The sequence below is a fragment of the Phaeodactylum tricornutum genome, chromosome 2 (assembly GCF_000150955.2).
Source record: "Phaeodactylum tricornutum CCAP 1055/1 chromosome 2, whole genome shotgun sequence".
In the NCBI taxonomy this organism is placed as follows: domain Eukaryota; phylum Bacillariophyta; class Bacillariophyceae; order Surirellales; family Neidiaceae; genus Phaeodactylum; species Phaeodactylum tricornutum.
The window spans coordinates 500,637-521,450 of record NC_011670.1 but is presented as its reverse complement, the minus strand read 5'-3'; the positions used below and the strand labels follow the sequence as shown (position 1 = coordinate 521,450).

Here is a 20,814-nt window from a genome sequence, read left to right as displayed (position 1 = left end):
TTCCAAAAAGTTATTATTTGTCACAAAGTTTCTAGCAACAGTTTCGCGTCTCTTGCTGTTGCTGTAGAATGGGAAAGGCTTCCTTCTCGGGCTGGGGAGCGTTCTTGGGAAGTGTCTTGGCGATTTCGATAAAGAGCGATTTGACGTTGTTGGCGTTCTTGGCCGACGTTTCTAGATGCAAAATACCGTTTTCCTGTGCGTACGCGTTGGCCTCTTCAAATTCGACGGCCCGACGGGTTTCGAGATCGGCCTTGTTGCCCGCCAAGGCAATCACCACGTTGGGATCACCACGGCGTTGCAATTCCTTCACCCAGGACTTGGCGCCCGTGAAGGAATCGGGATTGGTAATATCGTACACTACAATGGCGGCGGAAGCACCGCGATAGTACATGGGTGCGAGCGATCGGTAACGTTCCTGTCCAGCCGTGTCCCTGTCGAATCGTGGACGTTGGCCCAACAGAGCAGACGCAATTTGAGGAAAACCGAAAAAGAAAGACTGCGGTGTCGCAGCGTGCCTGTTCGCGGCTATTGTACGTACCAAATTTCGAACTTGACCGTGGCGTCATCCAGTTGCACGGTCTGTGTCAAAAATGCGGCTACAAGAGGAAGAAGTCACACGGTGTCAGAGTCGTGCGTTTCCCAGTGAACACAAGTTTGAGCATACCGCAGTTAACGTCAACAAGCGAACGAGTGAACCGAATCGAACCTCAACCACTTCGTTACTCCCAACTGTAGACGTGCTTCCTTTCAGCACTTTCATTGCGTCTAACGGGAATTTCCTCTCGCCAAGTGTTCGCTGCACGAAAACTGGAAGAATGACCGCAGGGAGAAACCCGCTCCGTTTGGTAAACTTCATTCCGAGACTCGGGACGGACGAATGTGACTTTGCCGAAATCGTTGCTGTCGGTCTTTCGATCAACTGGGTGTTTTTACAAACTTACCTCCAATCGTGGGTTCTTGAAATTCGAAGAATTCGTCCCGCACGAAGCGGACTACCAAACAGGACTTTCCTACGGCCGTGTCTCCCAACAAGACGAGCTTGAAGTGATGCACGCGGGCATTCGCCGCACTCCCGGGATGATTGGCCATCAATGCCGTGTTGTTGTTGCTACCGCTGTTGTTCATATTCTGTACGTGCAGAGAATAAGAATAGGAGTCACACAAGAGTCGAGCGGTGTGTGTGTGGGAGGGTTGTGTCGAACGAGTGTGTTTGCGTTGCGGGGCTCACGAAAGAACAAATTCGTAGAGGGGGGTGCCAGCCGAATGCTACCCGCAAGCTGCGGAACAGCCGAGTACCGACTCACTGTGATACGCCAGCGACTCGCGCGACGGTCGTCGTGGTGCCTTTCCAGCCCGTGCAGCACTGTATACTAGATTGTTTTCTATGATTCGTTTGATAGTTGTCGTCCGGTACTGGCATCGCATCCCACGACTCCATCGGAACGCGACCGCCCAATCCTGCCAAGCTTCGGAACTCGGCGACGGATTCGCTGTCGGACCCGGATTTTGTTTAACGATCGATTCGAAGGCACGTCGACCGTACGGATCGGGCCCGTCACAACGTTAGGAGGCCCCTCGTTGACTGCGCAACCCCGCGTTTGACATGCGCTTCGACATGATTCGCCGCTCAGAAAGTCGTACATGCCGGTACTATAAATATGGAAAGATGTGAATATATATCTCAAACAGAAGCCCCCCAAGAGCCAACGCAAGAATTATCTATGGTGGAATAGGAAAGCGGTGTTGACTTTTTTTTGAAACGGAACTTATGTACATAGTGCGTGGTGTTGAATCGTCCGGTTCCGTGACATTTGCTAGCATTTATAGACCTAGCGACCAATTGCCCCTCATTTCGACGGGTCCGTGATTCTGTAGAGCCTAAATATATATGGTCCCGGTGGAGCACTATACGCGCCAGGCCATGCCCCCCATCCTGGAATGTTCGGCGCGGCGGTCGACCCGTGAACGAACAACCGAACATCCTTCCGTAGCACGTGGTGGAGACGAGCGGAGAAAGGGGTCAAATTCCAAACGAAACGCTCGTTTGTTTAAGAGGGGGCATGCCTACACCTCTCAGCTTCACAATTTATGTATGTGTATGTGAATGCGGATTCAAGATCACGACACTGCTCGATTTTCAGGGTACGCCCCACACCACTCACAATCGGCATCCGCAGTGATCGCATCCCTAACAACACTGCCAACTCCCGATACCCGCATCGATTGATACCATAGCCCAACAGCAATAGAAAATGATCAAGTCCTTTGCGTGTACTGCCACAGCCTTGCTCAGCCTGCTGACGGTCGTTCATTCGATAATAGACCCCGGTACGTGTCTCTAGATTGGATTGGACTGGACTCAATCACAAGAACACAGATTGCTTTCGATTGCTGCAATAGTCTCTCACATACTTCGTCGTTCTCTTCACCAGCAACGTTCGACCCGGATAAATGTTCTTCTTCGACACTGAATTTCAACTTTTTCCACGCATACGATCAAGTCACGGACGAGACCTTGGCGGCCTACGGCTTCGCCTATTTGTCGATTCGCACAAGCTCCGACAGCAGCAACTGCGAGACTCCGTTGGCTCGGGTCTTTGACACGGCCCGTCCTACTTGCGGTGACGGCGACTTGACGGGTGCGCCAGACGACGGCAAGGCCATTATCGTCCAGGAAAAGTCCCGCTGCGGTGGAGCCGATGACTGTGCGGACGGTGGAACGATCGAGTTCGACTGGAACGGAGCTCTGGTCAATCTACGCAGCATGCGCATTCTGGATATGGACGAAGCCGTCGAAGTTTCCGTGAAGATACACACCCATCCGGATTGGACCGTTCTGCCCGCCCCTAGTCATCCCGGCAACGGCCAACACGTCACGTACGACTTTGGGGGAGGCGTGGATAGTGTCACCCAGCTTCGGGTACACTTTGTGGGATCGGGTGGGATTCCGTCACTCACCTACACCAAGTGTGAGCCCATCGTTCACGGGGATCCCCATTTCAAGACCTGGGCGGGACACAAGTTCGATTACCACGGACAGTGTGATTTGCTGCTCGTGCACGCACCGCACTTTCAACAAGGTCAGGGACTCGATCTGCAAGTACGCACCGAGCAACGTAGCTTCTTCTCATTCGTCAGTCGGGTGGCAATCAAGATCGGCAACGACATTTTGGAAGTCGGCTACCGAGATCTGCTTTTGAACGGGGCGCTGCACGACAATCTCCCCGTGAACGGCTCCTTGGACTTGTCCGGTTACCCCGTCACCTACACGGACGAGCCCTTCCCCAACGGACGAGCCCAAAAGGTCTACACGATACAGATCAATTCTATGGAAAGCATTCGGATCAGTGTGTTCAACCACTTTATGGCGATCCGCTTCCTCCATATCAATCCCCGCAACTACCGAGACGCTACGGGCCTCTACGGGGACTACAATTCGCTACGCATGCTCGCCCGCGATGGAACCACGGTCCTACAGCACGATCCCGACCAATACGGTGCCGAATGGCAAGTCAACGATCAAGACGCCCAGCTTTTTGCGCAGGCCCAGGCGCCGCAGTACCCCCAAGCCTGTCGACCCGCACCGTCAATTGCGGACGGCAGTCGTCATTTGCGCCACGGTATTACCAAGGCTCAGGCGCGGGATGCGTGCCAGCGGGGCATGGCCGCGGATATTGGTGATTGCGTCTTTGACGTAATGGCCACGGGAGATCTCGGTATGGTCCACGCGCATTTCTTTTAACTCAAGTGCAAGATCCAATCCATGAGATGGGTGGTGAAGACCATTGAAGTAACGGGGGACGCGATCGACGCTGGAATCGGGGGGACGACGACCGTGGGGTCGGACGTGGCGGCCGCTACGAATTGGTGGGTGGGGAATGTAGCAAACGTCACCAATCCAGGTATTGATATTGAGGAGCTGTTCTTTTTACACTAACTACAGCTATGCATGAAAACCACGTATATCGTATCTACTACTCTACTGCGTTAAATTGTCAACTACCCCCCAAAGTGACCTAGTTTTGGCTTTCCCGATAAGGAAAGCTTGCATGTGGAATCCGGAATCCAATCGTACCACTAGCCTCTCAAGGATATTCATTTCCTACCCACATTGCGTAGCGCTTGACACACTCTTGCTGCCTGTACTGGTACGTCCGAGTCCTATATATGGACGACGTCGCGTAGTGTTGCATCAGGTCGATTGCTTCGTTTCCTGTCGTCCGAACGATTTCTCTCGTTCCACTCTTCCGTACGACTGTCAATTCACTGTCAATAATTATTTACCTTAGCGAGTGAACCGAGAGAAAGAGAGGTACATGTCCGTACGCATCTTACGTCATGTATAATGGGATCGGCTTGTCAACGGTCCGAGGCACAGCGACTTCCGGTCACGTCCAGCGCAACGCGAGTCACGTCCACGCCTCCCGCCGTCGGACCCAAACCTCCCGGCACGTCGCCGGTCATCGGACCGGCCCGCAATTAGTCTCCGCCGCCGCGCAGAGTCGGGGAAACCGCGAGATTCAAGATCACGCGGACCGTCGGCGGTTGGAAAACAGGCTCCTGGTCTTGCGGGAAGAATGGGAAGCCCGCGGCGTGGCGGAAGCCGAGATTGTCGCGCGCCTCGCGACGGAGCGGGCGGCGAGTGTTGCGTCCCGCAACGAATCCGCGGAGGCGGCGGAATCAGTCGTGTTGTCACCCGATACGCGATCCAGCGTGCGCTCCGGTGTACCGGGACATCTGACCCGTGCGTGTCGCCGCGACGCCGTTGCTACCACCAATACGCATGTCCAAAAGCAGGCCAAGGCGGTGGAGAACGAACGACTCGCAGCGGCCTTTGGGATTTCCCACGTTCGCCACCAGGAAGGTGCCGCCTTTGATCGAGAACTGCAGCAAGCCAAGAAACAGGAACGCTTGGCGCGTTTGGAAGAAGAACGGCGTGTTATAGAAAAGGCCGCTCGGAAGAGAGAAAAGGAACTGCGTAATGCCCAAAAGGAGGCACAACGCAAGCAAGCCAAGCGCAAGGATGACGACAGTCGTTCTTTTTACTCCAGCGACGATAGCCGTAGCAGTCGAAGTAGTCGCTCTTCTTATTCGAGTGGTTCATCCTCGTTTTCGTCTCGCAGTCGGAGTCGGGGTCGTCGCCGAAAGCGCTCGTACAGTCGAAGCAGCAGCAGCAGCCGCTCAGTCAGCCGGTCTCCGCCGCGACGAAAACGAACGCGGTCGCTTTCTCCAGTCGTTGCGAAAAAAACGGAAGCGAAACGATCAGTTTCTCCAAAGAGCCGATCGCCGATGCCATCGACACATCGGACTAAACGCCGATCGCGATCTACATCTAGGTCACCGCCATCGAAACGATCTCGAAGCAGGGCAGCGTCACATTCTCGAAGCTCATCGGGTTCGAGATCTAGTTCGTCTTCACGGTCTAGATCCAGATCACGATTGCGAAATGCTCGAAACAGATCCCGAGGTAGATCATATTCGAGATCCACATCCAGTTCTCGTTCCAGATCACCGCGAAGACGGTCCAGAACTCGGTCGCGCAGCCCGAGTCTTTCCCCGGACATTCCACGAAAAGTGGAGGCCAAAAATCGGCGGTCTTCTTCCGGGCGTTCCGTATCTCCTCGCTCCCGCAGGGCCAGACACTCGTCCCGCTCTCCCTCCTATTCGTCCAGATCGTACAGTAGTCGCTCGTCCAGTGGATCATCGAGAAGTCGTTCGGACAGTGGTTCCGCAGGCCGCTCGAGCAAGCACTCTCGGAAACGCACACATCGCCGGTCTTCTTCTTCGAGCAGTCGCAGTAGGAGTCGAAGCTAATGGGGGGATGAGAATAATCTACTAATTTACATATCTACTGGAACAATTCGGACATGAAAGGCATCATGTTTTCAAACCTCTGGCTCTCAGAAACGTGTCACAAGCATTCCTCTTTCATCTCGCTCAAGTCTTCGTCGCTAACTTCCGGGATATACTCCAATTCTTCCGTACCTGAGGTCGCCTTGGTAGTGGTGCTCCCGTTGACCTTTCGTTGGCGCGTAGAAATAATTTCGTCGACCACATCTTTTTCGCTGCCAACGTATTCCGGATGAACATTGTTGGTATGTAACGCCAATCCGACGTGATAGCTTAAATCGAGCCCGAGAATCTCCTCCAGCGGGTCTGATCGGAACCAGCCTTTCCAGTTGAGCCATACAAAGAAAGGTAGCATGATGATCATAACCCATCCCATGATGAACATGAGACCAATTAGTTGAATTCCGAAAAGAACGCCATCGATATCTCCTTCACGAATGCTATAAACCAATCCTGGGTGATTATTCCGTCCATACACGGAAAGGAGACGTTCGGGCGCTGCGAACAGTCCCACCGCCAGGATGCCCCAGGCCCCACCACAGAGGTGTACAGGGATGGCATCCACAGCGTCATCCAGTCGCATGGATACAAGTCCGCGACTACCTAATAGATATATCACACCGGCCACGGCCCCGGTGACCACCGCGGCCCAGGGCTCGAAGACCCCGCAGCCGCCAGAAATAGCTACAAGACCGCAGATGGCGCCATTCATAGCATACTTTAGATCAAAGAGAGGCTCACCGGTCGTCTTCTCCAGGTACCATAGATTTGAAAACAGCGCCACAATACCTGCCGCGCTAGCGGAGAGCGTTGTGTTGACACCGGCCAAGGCGGCTGCTTCGTCTGAGCCTTGCTTTGTGCTTATCAGCGCGGAGCCAATGTTAAATCCGTAAAAGCCAAACCACAAAATAAAAGTACCAAGCATTTGCAGAGCCGGCGAATGAGCCTGAAATTCCCGTGGCCGTGCCAGATCATGCCCAAGATCATCGTGAAAGCGTCCTCGTCGGGGGCCCAAAACCATTGTAGCAAACAGAGCGGTGATTCCTCCGGTCACATGAACGACGCCAGAGCCAGCAAAATCCACCAGCCCGCTGCCCCAAAGCGGATCAACCGAGTACGCAGATAGCCAGCCGTTGGGATTCCATATGGAGTGTAGAATAACGGGGTATACCCACCCGGTTAGCATAAGGGAGTAGCAAAGATAGGCCGTCATTTGACATCGTTCCGCGAGCGTTCCTGCGACAATTGTGGCAGATGCAGCGGAAAAGGCGTATTGGAATAACCAAAAAGCGTAGTCGTCAACGTCCATCAGAAAGAATTGACTATGTCCGACAAAGGTCTTTTTGGAACTTTCGGGCTCCATACCCCCAAACCCCAGAGCGTAGCCAATGGAAAAGAACGCCAAGGACGCACCGCAAGCATCCAACAGATTCTTGAGCATGGCGTTTTGGACATTTTTTGTGCGGACAGCACCAGCACAGACCATGGCAAAGCCGGCTTGCATTAGAAAGACAATCGCGCCCGCAAAAGTGAGTACCAGAGTAGACGAGAAAGGCGCCTCCTGATTCTGTAGATAATCTGAAACACATTCCAAGAGCTCTTTCGCGGAAGAGTTTTCGCCCAGCTGAACCGAGCAAGTGCCGTAGGCATTCGTGGACGTGGAAGAGCCAGTAGAGATCATTCCGAAGCTCCTTGCGTGATCCCAATCCACACGAATCAATGTACGTATGTATACTTAAAATGTACTTTGCGATGAGATCGTTTCGGCGAGGTCGCTAGAGAGAGTTGCCGTGCAATAATCAAAATAGGCAAAGCCACTTGAGAGTGTCCTAGCCAAAGCTGCGGCGTATCCCTTTTAAAATTGATTTGCGAGAGGAAATGCGGGGTGACCTAATGATGAAAGAGTGCAGTTGCGGATCCCAATGAGAATTAAGAGACCATCTCCAGAGTAAGAGAGGAAGCAACGTACTCCATTTACCACCACTCTTTTCTGATTCGTGTCTTCGTAACTATCGTTCTTGCGAGAGTGCCTTCGGGTCGTTCCGAAGAGTGTGTAGAGGAGGAAGTGTCAATGAAAAGACTACTTCGAGATATCAAAATAGAAACTGACGTGGTAAATTGGTCTTGCGGTATTCTATTTCCTTGAACGGTATTTCCAAATTAAATAAGGAACTTGAGCAAAGGTGTCACCTCTAAGATAACATAAGGCGTGATTAGACCAGTGTTCGAATTATTGTTCCCTTTCAATAATGATCCCCCCCCCCCCTGTTGGATACATGGTCCTTTCCTAAAATTTCCAACCTTTTCGTGGCTCTGAACAACTCGGCTAACGTAATTACAAGGTATAGATAGGTCAGCTTTGTAGCGCTATTGATGAAACGTTCTAGTCTTCCAACGAAGGCAGCGTCGCGCTGCCGTTCAGCTTCTGGACGGGAATAGGTCCAGGATTCAGAACACGGTTCCAGCGAACTATAAACTGAAAGAACCAGGAAATGTCGTACTGTTTAGAAATTAGAGGATGCTTTTCGGTTTCCTGTTATATATAGCTAATTTTTCGTTTAAAAAGACAACGTCAACACATGAAAATGATTGGTTGTGCTAAATTCACGCACGAGCGTGGTTCCATAATAGTTAGTGCAGTAAAATTTTTCTATCGTTTCAGCCGAGATCTGTAATTTCGAAAATGACGTCTGATCATCGTCCCTCACGGTGTGGTGCGAAAGGCCAAATGGCGCTACCATAACCAACAGCGGTGAGTGGGCAAGCAGGTAGTGTGGGAGCTTCCTTAGCTTTGACCGCGGGGGATACATCCCCACAATTGACGATCCCACATTTTGTTATTGTAAAATCCACACGCACCACATTTACATTAAATTTGTAGTCTTGTTGTTATTTACATAAATCTTACTGGGGATAAGAAATTGGGATAGAAATCCTCTCGTGTGCAATGTCGGAAAAGAACCAAGCAAATCCGAAGGATAATCCGGTTGCGATGGACGTGGACGGCGGCGACGTAGGCAATCGGCACCCCCTCACGCGTATTCCGGCGGACGGTATGAACCCTACCAACTTACTAACGGGCTTGTACGGTGCCCGAGGCGAACGCGTACGCCATCTGGTTCACGAAGGAGCCTTACGGTTGCCGACCGAAGCTCTCGACCTGATCGGACCTACCGATGCGGCCACGTCGTCCCGGAAATTCCAGCTACCCGGGTTGGATTCCGTTGTTCGGATGTCCGCAGATCCGAAGGTTACGAGCATGCGAGTAACGGAGATTACGGGAAAGCTCGTTCCATCTACTGAGCCAGAACAGCCGCCAACATTTCGAACTTTTGCCACAAACAAGACTGTAGTCACCGGGTCGGGCCCGGAGCGTCTTCGAGGAGGTGGTGATGACAACGACGAGGAGATCAAGGCGCCTGCACCTACTGCTGCTCCAACGGAAATTGCCGAAAGAACTGCCGCAACTGTGACAAGTAGTGAACCTGTGGCAACTCACTCCTCTGTCGTGGCGACAGTAGACAAAGCACCAAGCGTGGGCGTGCCAGAGCAAACTTCCACAGCGCCTAGCATCCCAGCGGAGACTATCCTAGACTCTCAGCCTGTGCTTTCACTCAGTTTGGAAACAAGCGCACCGTCTCTCAAGAGAGATGCATCTCTACCAGTATCGAGTGAGATTTCTGGTACTCCAGCTCCGGTTGCTCTTGAACCAATTATGGCTACCTCACTATCCGTAGCGCCGCCGACAAAAGCCGATGAGCGTATCTTGACGAAAACAGAGAAGTCCGAAACTGTACCTCCAGCTTCGGTATCTGCTCCGGATCCAGTCACAAAGACATCGTCCGCCACAGAAGTCAAACCCGTCCAATCTACTCCCGAAGGAAGAGCAAACAAGGAAACTTCAAAATCTGAAGAAACCGTCCCCGACGTAGTCGCCCTTTCAAAAACCCCGGCTCCGCAATGGGAACAACACATTCCCGGGCCTTCCGATGAAATGCAGGTCGACCCCGCTTCAAAAACACCGAAACCGGACTGGTATGATGCGGCGCGCGCGTCGGAAATCGAAAAGTCTGTGCTGGTCGAATGGTTTGACCAGAGTGCCTCCCATCGAACTGAAGAATCATACGTGCAGGCCCGCGAAGGGATTTTGAAGATTGCCGCCGGTATCGGGAATCGTTACGTGTCAGCGACCATGGTACGCCGGAGCGTCCCCGGGGACGCGGGTAGTTTGTTACGCTTGCACGCCTTTTTAACATCGTACGCATTTATCAACGAAGACAGTATGAACGATTCGGCCCCGACTCCCGTGACTCTGCAGCAAGAAGTCGATAAAAGGCACTTGTGGAACGACGAGCTGAAACGTGCGTTGCTGGACAACGTAGTAGAGCAATCTCGGAAACGTCCGAAATTACTTTCTAGCGATACCAACGAGAACGGGCTGGTGTTTGACTGGAATGCTGTTGCCGCAGCAATAGGTAACGGAATGGATGCCACTGAATGTGAGCGGCAGTTCCTGAGTCTGCCAATGGATGACTTAACGTCAACTACAGAGCGACCAATTACTCCTGAACCGAGTTTGGAGGGCACGCCACTTTCGGCTAAGGGGAATGGAGAGTTGCGCGCCCAGGTGCTTCAAGACATTGTGGACAATAGTGATCCGGACGTACTTCGAGCTGCCACGCAAGCTGTGTTTGCTGCAACCGAAGACCCGACCGCCAATCTAGCCGCTCTACAAAACACTACGGTCGCTAGTCTGTTAGCCGGTCAGGCTTTGGCACAATGTCGCAAGGAAGAAGCCAATGTTGCCAATCTTTTGGCCGGAGTCGTTGACTTGCGGATGCAAAAATTAGAGAACCGACTTACTTTATTGGACGATTTGGAAGGTCTCCTGGAGGCAGAACGAGTGGCGCTGGAATTGGAGCGGCGGGATTTGTATACTGCTCGGTGTCGACATTGGTTCGGTGGACCGTAAGCTGTGTCTTACGTTATGTGGACGGACCGCGCACACAGACGATAGGCTCTCACATTTCTGTCGGTAGTTGTAATATGATGCATACTTCCAGAAAACTTTAGACTCGGCTCCTCAAGAACCGTTTTAGGCAAGGTTTTAAACTCTTTTCCTGAAACAACTTACTCGTTCTTCTCGAAAAAATCTACTCAGTTGGTTATAGATGATACAAAGCACGCTTCCAGCCTGATCAGACCTTCTGTACGTGTTTGGTTTATTTGTCTTGTGCCGATGACTGTTGCTGCTTAAATTCAGGCCGCAAAACATTCGAACGAACCTGATTCTTCAAATACGAATCATCCTCGGCCTGGTACCAATCTCGTTTGTCAATTATGTTATCCTTCTGGTATTCTTCCTTTACTTTTTCTTCCACTTCTTTGAAATATGTCGAGTGCATGTGCCGTGATTCGACCTGACGAGACATTACTTTGTTCCCAATTTGGTAGAGTTGGAAACCCAAAACCGAAACCAAACCCAGAACAGCACCCCGATGCAATAGATCGGCTGTTTTTGTAAAAATGCTCATAGCTTATCCGTTCTTTTTGATTGTCGATTCCAATGACGCTGAGACCAAGAGGCAAGGCAACAAGTGTCAAAAAAGGTGCTAGTAGAAGATTCGTTTCAGCGGTATGCAATGATCGAATGAATGGCCTAATGTAATGTATATCTCCGTCATCGGGTGTTTGCCCTGGCAGTGAATGTTCTTGGTTATCCGTGATCGTGTAATCGTGTACGCCAGGTGGTGGAACCTTCGGTGGCGACCACATACACATTTTGGTTTCTGTACTCCGCAATTGGGTCACTGTCAGTTGCACAGTCGGATGAAAGTGCAGAAGCCTACTACAGACATTTTTCAAGCTACCCCTACGAGTATGGCGAACAAAGTTCCGTTGCGCATAGCCAAGCTACGTAAATCTTGTCTTTCCCAGCTACACAAGTTCTTTCGCTGGAATGAAATGACATAGTAGATGTAGGTCCACCTCTTCTGCTTTTGCACATGTGCCAAGTTATTCAGATTTTCGGGTGCGGTGTGCGCTGACTATCAGTCGAGAATACTTGAACAGAAATTGTATCCATTTACAGTTAGAGCGAAAACATCTCAATCCGAACGACTTTACTTCTTTCCTTTTTGGAATAGGAAAGAAGTAGCCTCCAAGTCTTCGTGAAAGAACATGTAATCTTGGAGGGAAAAACAGCTTGTCATGGAGCTGCCAGTTGCCCATAGCATGGACACAGTTAACATTAAGCTACTGGTACTGCTTAGAATCTGTCTTTATTCAATCCTGGTTCCATAAGCCTTTCTTGGCTGATATAAACAAGGAGATCTACTCATGCGTTTGGAAATCCCGAGATTACATTTTTGCTATAAAACGTCCGAGACTTAGGTCGCGTTGTAATTAAACAGGTTCGCAACAATGATTGTGGTATCGTCAATGACCTGCTCTTCCTGCATCCACCGTGTAGCCGCTTCTGTTACCAAAACATCCACGGCATCTGTCGGTCCGCTCTGGGCCTCCACCATATCCACAGTTTCTTGATTTTCCACAAACTCCCACAGTCCATCCGTCGCAACAACCAAAAATCGATCGGTCGCCGGATTGAGGTCGTATTCAGTGAACTCCGGTTCGGAAATGACCCCGGCAGAGTGAGCTACCACGTCCCCCAGCGATCGACTCATCGCCAGCCCAGGAATGTCCATGTGTCCCAGCCAAACACGCGGAGGCCCGTCGATGCCATCGTCGTATTCTACCGCAAATACGCGACCACCGCAACCCAGGATGCGTTCCTTTTCGGCCGGCGAGTCCGGTTTGTGGTCAAAGGTAATATCCTGGGCGGTGAAGTTGCCTGGCGTCTCTTCCTTTCCCAAAATAACCCGTGAGTCCCCAATATTGACGCCGGTCAAGTGATTGCCTCGGATAATGGCCATGGATAGTGTTGTCCCACTAAACTCTGAGTCGATGCGGTAATTGCGCAGCAAGGCGCGTTCAACCTTCGCTATCGCATCGGCGACGGCGTGCTTCAAATCTGTTCCCCAGGCGGGGTGTTTGAACATTGCGGGGACGAGCTGGTCACGAAATGCCTGCGAAACGCCGTCTCCATGTTCACCGTGTCCGTCCAAGACACAGAGCACCAGTGAATTGGTCTTTGGGTCATCCGCCATTATGAGGCTGTCTTGGTTCTTTTTGCGGGGGTTATAGGGTGCGTGTCCCTTTTTGGAGACGCCTGAGTATTCCGTAACGGCACAGCGGACTGCAGCCTGGTACTTGTGATCGCGGGGCGCGGAGGGAAGGGTTTCTACAGCGGGTTCTGTCAAGTGACGAGCCGATTCGCTGGGGCCGTCAATATTTTCGACCGCACCGGAGCTTCCTGTGACAGTTAAGCGGCGACGCATCTTTTGAAAAGGCTTCCCGATGGCACCCATCTAGTTAAAATATGAGACGAAAGGCGCTCATGAGTAAATGGCACCGTAAACGAGGGGGCATGATTTCCAGACCACAGTAATTTGATCGACACTTAAAACACCCAGGAGTGATCTGAACCTGAATATCACTCTCTACGAATCTCCTTTGCACTACCTAGTTAAGGTATGGGCAACATCGATTTCTTCCGCCGCTTTATTCACGTGCTAGTCGTGCTTTCCACTCAGAATGACCCTAAAGTGACACTGGTTGATATCGCAACCCGACATCGAAACTTACCATTCCTTTGACGCCAGGTTCTTTGCGATCCTTCTTGGTGGTTACCGGAACATTCCCGTCCTTTTCGGCACCGGAGTAATTTCTTGCGTGAACAACCGAATGAGGGACGCTCATGTTCTTGGTTTCCATTGTGGATGGGTCGTCGGCGGACTAAAACGGGGCTGCTATCGAAAATCGACTTTTTCACACACGGAGGGAGGGCTCGTTGGAAGCGGGGGCGTGGGAGTGTTCGGCGGGATCGCGTCGGCCAACATTGTGACCGGATTTTACCCTTCAGTGGATCCAGACATTTGTTTGAAGGGGGATGTTTCCGACCTTCGATGACTTAGCTTGTACTACAACACGAAATGACTTCCCAGGCTTAGTTTCTTTTCCTTTAGTAGCCGAGCCTTCGCAGAACGACCGATAGGCTATTATTTTAGAATGTCTCCGTCCATTGGGCCTCTGACTATGCATGATATTTGATATACATTCTACAATTAGATCCAAATAGTCATTGATGTTCCATTCGGCCCAAAGGGCCAGCTGTTGTTTGACGGTGAATTCATCCTTGTGCTCCAGCCACGCTTCCGAAGACAAAGAGTGAGACATATAAGACGACACGGAAAAGACAACTACCCAATCTAGATTTCAACATTCGACTTCGCTCCCAAAAATGAACCATGGCAGCGCCTAGTGCGGCGTGGATACGGCGACGATCTACCGAATGTCCCCCTGTTGACACCGACGTAAGCGAGAGTGAAGCGGTGGAGTCCCGTGATGCCTTCCGATCGCAACTTCGCTTAACCTGGACGCGATTCCAGCGGGCCTTGCGCTCTCCTAGACCGTTTTCCTCCTGGTTGTGGATACGAAATTTGGTCACCGCGGCGATAGCTGATTTTGGAGCTATAACAGGTTGCGCCGTCTGGATGAGAAGACATCATGCCAACAAAAGAGCAATCTCTTGTATTCCAATATTCGGAGTTGGGCTCGTTTTGTCGGTTTTATTCGCGTACACTGCCTCTCTCCGAGCAGTGGTAATTCAAAGATGGTGCGATCCGGAAGAGATTTCGTGTCACTGGATTGTGATCCATGATGTTTTGACGATCTACTTCGTCACAATGATTGTCTTTCATTATACCGCCACGGTTCTGACTTCTCCCGGGGTTGTGGTGTCGGGGACGACCCCGGTTCGATGGAATGCCCTGGATGGCCAAGGTGGTGTGTGGGGATATAACCTGGAGGTCGACGCGGAAGCCGAAGCCCAAAGGCTAGCTATGTACGGAACGTTTCTGAGACCAAGCGACAGCGCTCCGACACGTGGATACTGTGCAACCACGACGGCGAACACGGCACCAATAGCGGCTTCTAGTACCGCTGCACAGATCATGATCCCAGACGATCTTGCCTCATTTTGTGCGACCTGCAAAGTGTGGCGACCCCCTCGTGCCCACCATTGCGGCTGCTGCAAGCGCTGTGTTTTGCAATTTGATCACCACTGTGTGTGGGTGAACAACTGTATTGGTTACCACAATTATCGATCCTTTGTGCTATTGTTGGCGTTTTTGTCTATCGCTTGCGGGTATGGTGTCGCTCTGTTGTGGCACGAATTTTATGATCCTCTTCGTGATCAAATACGTCTACATGGCTGGAAGTGGCTCTACAGTAACGGCACTGGATTACTGGATTTACCGCAGCCGATACAACTTACCAAAATGCTGCTCTCCGGGACTGTCGAGGCCAAAGTTATTGTAGATCTGGTCCTCCCGTTGTTGTTTGGAGTTGCTGTCATTATGACTACCTTTTTCTGTTTTCATCTTCAGTACATTTTGACGGCGCATACCACACTGGAGCACAGAATCTATTTGGAGCACGCCCTCGCACAACAGTACCAAATTCGGCAGGGAGCCTCGTCTACAATCAGAATTGTCAATCCCTTTGATCAAGGTTGGCAAAAAAACTGGCAACACACAATGGGTCCAAATCCATGGATGCTTCTTTTTCCTAGGCGATTTGCTCCTCCGCCATCAGTTGTTCCGACGCGTGCCGATCATTTGCGGTGAACATATCACAGCGTGTCCCTGCAATGGTGCATTTTTGGGGACCAACAGGGTAGCCTATCTTTCTCATATTACCGCCGTTATGCCATTACCCTTTCCACAAACCAGCTGGTATGGGATATATCCAAATGCGAGCGTTGGCTCGGAATGCGTCTATTCTGACATTCAGATGCAATGATCCAGAATTCTATTGTTGTGACTATTTCGTGTACTGCCTCTTTCACGTGTTATCATCCTAGTTTTATAGTGTCACATCGGCTTTCGTCTTGGTCTTAGCATACCTGGAAGTACTTTGAGCTTGCCTTTTTTTCTAACTGTAAGATACCCAATAGCAACTGAGCAGGACGACTATGAGATTCCGATTAGGCGGTGGTATTTTGGCGGACACGCTTTTTGACATCTTGTCGCCCTAATCGTAGGTTTTCCTATTTTCACCCATGAGAATAGCTTACCGTGATGTAGCTGTAACTGCAAGCCTTTCTCGATTTGTCAAGCGAAAACTGCCAAGGCCTGGCGTTTTGCCATCGGGACCAGTTGCCAACCATTATACTGAAGAAATATAAATGTAAAGGAGCTCAAACCCGTCCACAGCGCTTTCCTCTTTGTAAAAGGTAGTTAGCTGAGAGGAAGAGGAGTTTCCCATTTTCTCTCTCACAGAAAAACGCCCTGGACGGGCGTCATAGTCAACATTATTCTGTTCCCACGGACTGCCTTCTGCTTACTGTCGCTCCCGTGGTGCCATCAAAGACGGATAGGGTCGAGATCTTCAAGCAATGCCTGATACATCTCTGAATGATAAGCTTTCTGATGCTGCGTCTTCAGATAGTGATGTTGAATTTGTATGTGTTCGGCAACGTGTTACGTCAATCGAAGACGGGCGCGATGTCTACTATTCAGTACCCTTAACAAACACAACCACTTCTTCGTCGCTTTCCGCCAGTAAAACGAAGCCAGGCGTCGAGGGAACGAAGGCATCCGCCAACGGTGGAAACTCTATCGTCAGAGCGCGACCATCCCGAGGGCGTTTACAATCACGTAATCCGTTTACCACGAATGCTCACATCCCGTATGCGAAAAGCTTGGCGTCGACCGTAACGTCGCATAGCTTGCGGCCAGGTTCGGCGGCTGATCAAGCCATTCTCTTGGAAGATTCCTCGGGAGAGGACGAAGATGCTGACGGGCTTGAATCTTCGAACGGATCGGAGAAACATTCAGTGAATTCGAAACAGCTCATTGTCCACGATTCGAGCGAATCCGAAGGAGACTACGAAGAGTGGGATCGACAAAAGCAAAACTTAAAGTATTCGCCTAACTCTCGAGCGCATTACCCTTCGGCAAACAATCCAAGTAATGGGGACCATGGGATTTCACAACACGGCTACAGACATCTACAGCGACTTGCACGTGATGATGACCACCAAATGACCAGCACTGGGGATCCGCAAAGACGAAACGTGGAAACGAAGGCAGGGCAGTCCTTATTGTTCATCGATTCCGAGCCCCTTATAGAAGTTAATGACGATGACGACGAATCGGACGAGAATCTAATGGACGACTGTCATTTCCAAAGAATGCTTTTGAGTTCTCCCACACAAAGACCATCAACCCGCGAAGAAGTGAAAGCGCAGCGGCGGCTTGTGGCACAGACCATTGGTTCTCCTAATAGATCGACTCCAGCTCGGCGTTGTAATGAGGCCGTGATTCAGTCGCCTTCACGCACTTTATGGGTGTCCCATAGCCAACGACGAAAATCGATGAAGAATGAGCCATCTCCAGCAGCACAGCCAAAGTTGGGCCTGATTAGACAGCGAACGTCACCAGCGAAAGCTCGCGTAAATTTGACACAACCACCCAAGATTGGACGAAGTAATCGAGCTTTGTTTAAAGATGATAGGGAGAAACCAGCTACCCCCAAAAAAACTCAACGACAATATCACTTGGAAAAATCACAGGAAGAAAAGCGACTTCTACAGGAGCTTAGGCAGATAGCTAGGGCTCCCCAAATGAGAGAAGAGCTCCGTAGCAATCCTACGATTGCATCGGGCGTCGACGAAACTCGAGGCGTCTCACCTCAGGATCAAAACGGAGAAAAAGAAGGTAGTAGCGAGGGCAAGAAATTCAGTGATACCGCTTTGCGAACGCTCATGTCTGAAAACGATTCTGAGCTCTCATCCCACGGAAGCAAGATAGGGACCAGTGGTTCAGGGGATGGCGCAACTGTTTCCTTGGAGCAATTGGACCTGGAATGGGGATTGGACGAAAACGAAAATGATGCTTCTGCCCAAAAGATTGAAGTAGTTTTCGAAGACGATTCTACTGTAGAAAGCAGACAGGAATCCAACATTCTCAGTGTTGAAGACCAATCAGCTCTATCCCAGCAACGGCGTTTGTGGAAGAGCCAGCGGTTGTCTGCATATTTCGGATCCTATGAAGGAGTGATGCCACTCTTAGAAGTGCAGAACACTCATGACGACATCCCTCCAGTGGATGTAGACACAGAATTGCCAGAAACCATGCATTTCGTTAAACACCTATGCAAATCTCGTATCGGTTCTACGACAGGATTGCCCATCTGGGATTTTGTCGTTCATGGAGGTTGTGACAATATCTTGTATTGCTTTACTGTCAAGGCCAAACAATCCCGCATACCCCAGTCAGGGAATGGTTTGTTTTTTACCTTCAACAAAGCACTTCAGCTGAAACCTCAGTTTGCTGCTTTAGCTGGCGAGTCCCTGAAACAAAGAGTATATTTTGAGGCAGAATGTAACCGCGACCTTGAATTTGTTGCAACAAATGGTTGTAGAACATCGTTAGGCTTGACTGGTTCCGATTTGGATTCAGCTCACGGTAAGGCATACGTAGCTGAAACCATGACAAACCTTAAAGGAGTTCACGACAACTCGAACACAATTTTCAATTTGAAGCTGGTAGGCGAAGACCTCCACTACGATTTTGGTGAGGAGCCAATTCCAGACGGCATAGGTTTTCTTGGAAAGTATCGGGAGATTGACTACGTCCTGGACAAGGGAATAAAGTATTCTTCAAAGGAAGGTTCTATTGAACTTGGACTATACGGACCATTCCGACCTGAGGGTAAGTTTGAATCTCATTCGCAGAGAGGGCTAGACAGCAAAAATCTGACTGTCAGTGCTTATCACCTTCCCAGATCGCAAAATTGAGCCTCTTTTTACTGCAAAAAATTGGATTTTGTCGTTTTCCCCGCAAGAGTGGCCCTTTGAAGCGGCGGAGCCGCTCTACAATCACGTCCAAATCCTTGACATCACCAGCGACTCAACTGGTGAACCGCACGAGACTGCGCGAAAGAACTTGCCCATGTATGTGAATGAAATTGGATACAGTGGATCCCGACAGCAAAACGTTTTTATAATGAATAGAGACGGAAGGAGTAGCACATATTACATCAAGGTCGACAATGCTATGAAACAAGGAGAAACCATCGAGCTCTTAACAAACTATAAAAAAGGCTACGAAGCCGTGCGCGAGCGTCACGGCTACGGATGGCGGAACGTTCACGGTACACTGAAGAGCGACATTTGTTCGTTTCCAACCCAGCTTTCCAGAAACTTTGACGAACGCGACGATTTTATACACTTGGTGGACATGACGGCTTTCGTTGACTTGTTTGAGATTCTTCTCTTTATCAAAGAAGAGATATGGCAACCAATTAACAGTTTGAAGTCAGAAGTATTTTCGGCGGAATCAAAGACCCTGGGGGCTTTGACTTCGAAACAGTGGGTGGCTTTAAGAAGACTTCATTGGTTGCGAGACAAAGTCAATTCAAGACTATCTGATCAGAGAGAAAATCTTTGCATAGCTTCCGCAGACGACTTTCCCTTGCTACCAGTCTTGGATTTCGCGGAGTCGCTGTTGGATGAGCTACAGTGGTCTTCATTTACTGATGACCTTCAATTGATTAAGCAGCAATCAAATTGTGAAGCGGAGGTGACATACAGGAGCCTTGAACGCGAGCTTGTTGAAGAGGTATGCTTCGAATTGAAGGACGTGATAGTACTGCCGCTGAACAGTTCTATGTGGTGCCCTATTGCGAGAGATCTCATCCAAAACCTCTCTCTTCAAGTCGCGAGCATGACGCAGACGTCCGGGGAGAAAAAGGAATTGCAAGATCAATCCCTTGTAGCTGTGCTTTTCGCTGAAGCAGGAAAAGCGGGCGAAAAGGTTCGGGTAGCCACTTTAGACGAACTTTCCTTTGACTGCGGGCTTGAACCAGGTTTTGTACTGCCGGGGTCAATGCAGGCTTCTCTGTCGAAGCTGCAGTTGTCTGGAGCGTTTTTCCTCGACCATTCGACTGCACCAAAGGGTTATATAGCAGCCGTTGCGAGTCGTCTAGGCTATTATGACGCCCTTGAGGTAGCAGGGCTCGAGTCACACTCTGCAGAATGGTTCGATGATCAGTCTTGTGAGCAGACATGCTTCATGTGCTCCGGCAACTACGATTGCGAAAACGTTGCACTGACGTCGCTAGCAAGCATTCCCAAATTCGCCAGTCATTTGGTTGGAAAGGAATTTGGTCTCAATAGAACTTGGTACCTAGTTTGGCAAGTTGCGTTTGTCGTGCACTCTTTCGCTTCAAAGTTTGTGACCCCACGCGAATATTCGTTGACGAGGCTATGTGATATGCTGAATCTTGAGCTGGACCTTATGGAATTCGCAGTACGACGAGGAATTCGCGTTAGGTCTATGGATGAGTTTAAAGGAAGAGTCAAAATTGCTGAGACGAGAGACAATGCGATTGCACAACCAGTGAATCGGCGACTTGAAACGAATCTTGATCTTTCGAAAGACTCTCGAAAGCTTACGAGAAAACAAAACAATTCAAAGTCAAGTAGAAAAGCCGCGAGAGCTCCGACTGACAAAACCTCAGTTTATACGGCCAAAGGCGGACTCGCATCTAATGGTGGAAGGCCACCTGCTCTTCTCATATGGGAAGGGGTGCCCAATGAGTCCTTACACTGGCCATCCGGTTGGACAAAGAGGGTCTTTCAGCGCCAGTCGGGAAAAACAAAAGGTAGTACAGACAATTACTGGTATAGCCCATTGCGACAATTCAAACTTCGATCTCTCGTGGAAGTTCATGGGTTCCTTCAGTTGTTGGACACTTGTAACGGTGACGAAGACACTGCTATAATGCTATTTAAGAAGAAATAGAAAAAAGAGATTGGACTAGTCAACGTTTGTC

General features: G+C 50.3%; 8 protein-coding genes across 8 annotated transcripts; 5 read left to right on the top strand and 3 right to left on the bottom strand.

Moving 5' to 3' along the window:
* Positions 1-31: 31 nt before the first annotated feature.
* Rab5a (predicted protein) lies at positions 32-1,089 on the bottom strand (the record flags this gene model as incomplete). The annotated part of the gene is made up of 3 exons (XM_002177596.1): positions 32-431; positions 539-596; positions 942-1,089. The coding sequence occupies 3 exons, from the start codon at positions 1,087-1,089 to the stop codon at positions 32-34; spliced, it is 606 nt and encodes a 201-aa protein (XP_002177632.1).
* An 832-nt stretch (positions 1,090-1,921) lies between these two features.
* Positions 1,922-3,937, top strand: PHATRDRAFT_43460 (predicted protein; the record flags this gene model as incomplete). Its single annotated transcript, XM_002177915.1, has 4 exons — positions 1,922-2,090; positions 2,178-2,328; positions 2,433-3,721; positions 3,755-3,937. Exons 2-4 carry the CDS (start codon positions 2,253-2,255, stop codon positions 3,935-3,937), a joined length of 1,548 nt encoding a protein of 515 aa, XP_002177951.1. The 5' UTR covers positions 1,922-2,090; positions 2,178-2,252.
* A 315-nt stretch (positions 3,938-4,252) lies between these two features.
* Positions 4,253-5,839, top strand: PHATRDRAFT_43459 (splicing coactivator subunit-like protein; the record flags this gene model as incomplete). The annotated part of the gene is made up of 2 exons (XM_002177914.1): positions 4,253-5,032; positions 5,061-5,839. Exons 1-2 carry the CDS (start codon positions 4,339-4,341, stop codon positions 5,837-5,839), a joined length of 1,473 nt encoding a protein of 490 aa, XP_002177950.1. The 5' UTR covers positions 4,253-4,338.
* Positions 5,840-6,103: 264 nt separating this feature from the next.
* On the bottom strand, positions 6,104-7,396 carry PHATRDRAFT_1862 (predicted protein; the record flags this gene model as incomplete). The annotated part of the gene is made up of 1 exon (XM_002177595.1): positions 6,104-7,396. A coding segment is annotated over one exon (1,293 nt), but the record flags the coding sequence as incomplete, so codon positions are not given.
* Positions 7,397-8,669: 1,273 nt separating this feature from the next.
* On the top strand, positions 8,670-10,911 carry PHATRDRAFT_54092 (chromatin remodeling-related protein). The gene has a single exon (XM_002177913.1). The coding sequence runs from the start codon at positions 8,798-8,800 to the stop codon at positions 10,820-10,822; it is 2,025 nt and encodes a 674-aa protein (XP_002177949.1). The 5' UTR covers positions 8,670-8,797; the 3' UTR covers positions 10,823-10,911.
* Positions 10,912-12,239: 1,328 nt separating this feature from the next.
* On the bottom strand, positions 12,240-13,088 carry PHATRDRAFT_9890 (predicted protein; the record flags this gene model as incomplete). Its single annotated transcript, XM_002177594.1, has 1 exon — positions 12,240-13,088. A coding segment is annotated over one exon (849 nt), but the record flags the coding sequence as incomplete, so codon positions are not given.
* Positions 13,089-14,222: 1,134 nt separating this feature from the next.
* On the top strand, positions 14,223-15,755 carry PHATRDRAFT_18132 (predicted protein). Its single transcript, XM_002177912.1, has one exon. The coding sequence runs from the start codon at positions 14,466-14,468 to the stop codon at positions 15,597-15,599; it is 1,134 nt and encodes a 377-aa protein (XP_002177948.1). The 5' UTR covers positions 14,223-14,465; the 3' UTR covers positions 15,600-15,755.
* A 614-nt stretch (positions 15,756-16,369) lies between these two features.
* Positions 16,370-20,804, top strand: PHATRDRAFT_43454 (predicted protein; the record flags this gene model as incomplete). Its single annotated transcript, XM_002177911.1, has 2 exons — positions 16,370-18,689; positions 18,763-20,804. The coding sequence occupies 2 exons, from the start codon at positions 16,370-16,372 to the stop codon at positions 20,781-20,783; spliced, it is 4,341 nt and encodes a 1,446-aa protein (XP_002177947.1). The 3' UTR covers positions 20,784-20,804.
* Between the last annotated feature and the right edge of the window lie 10 nt (positions 20,805-20,814).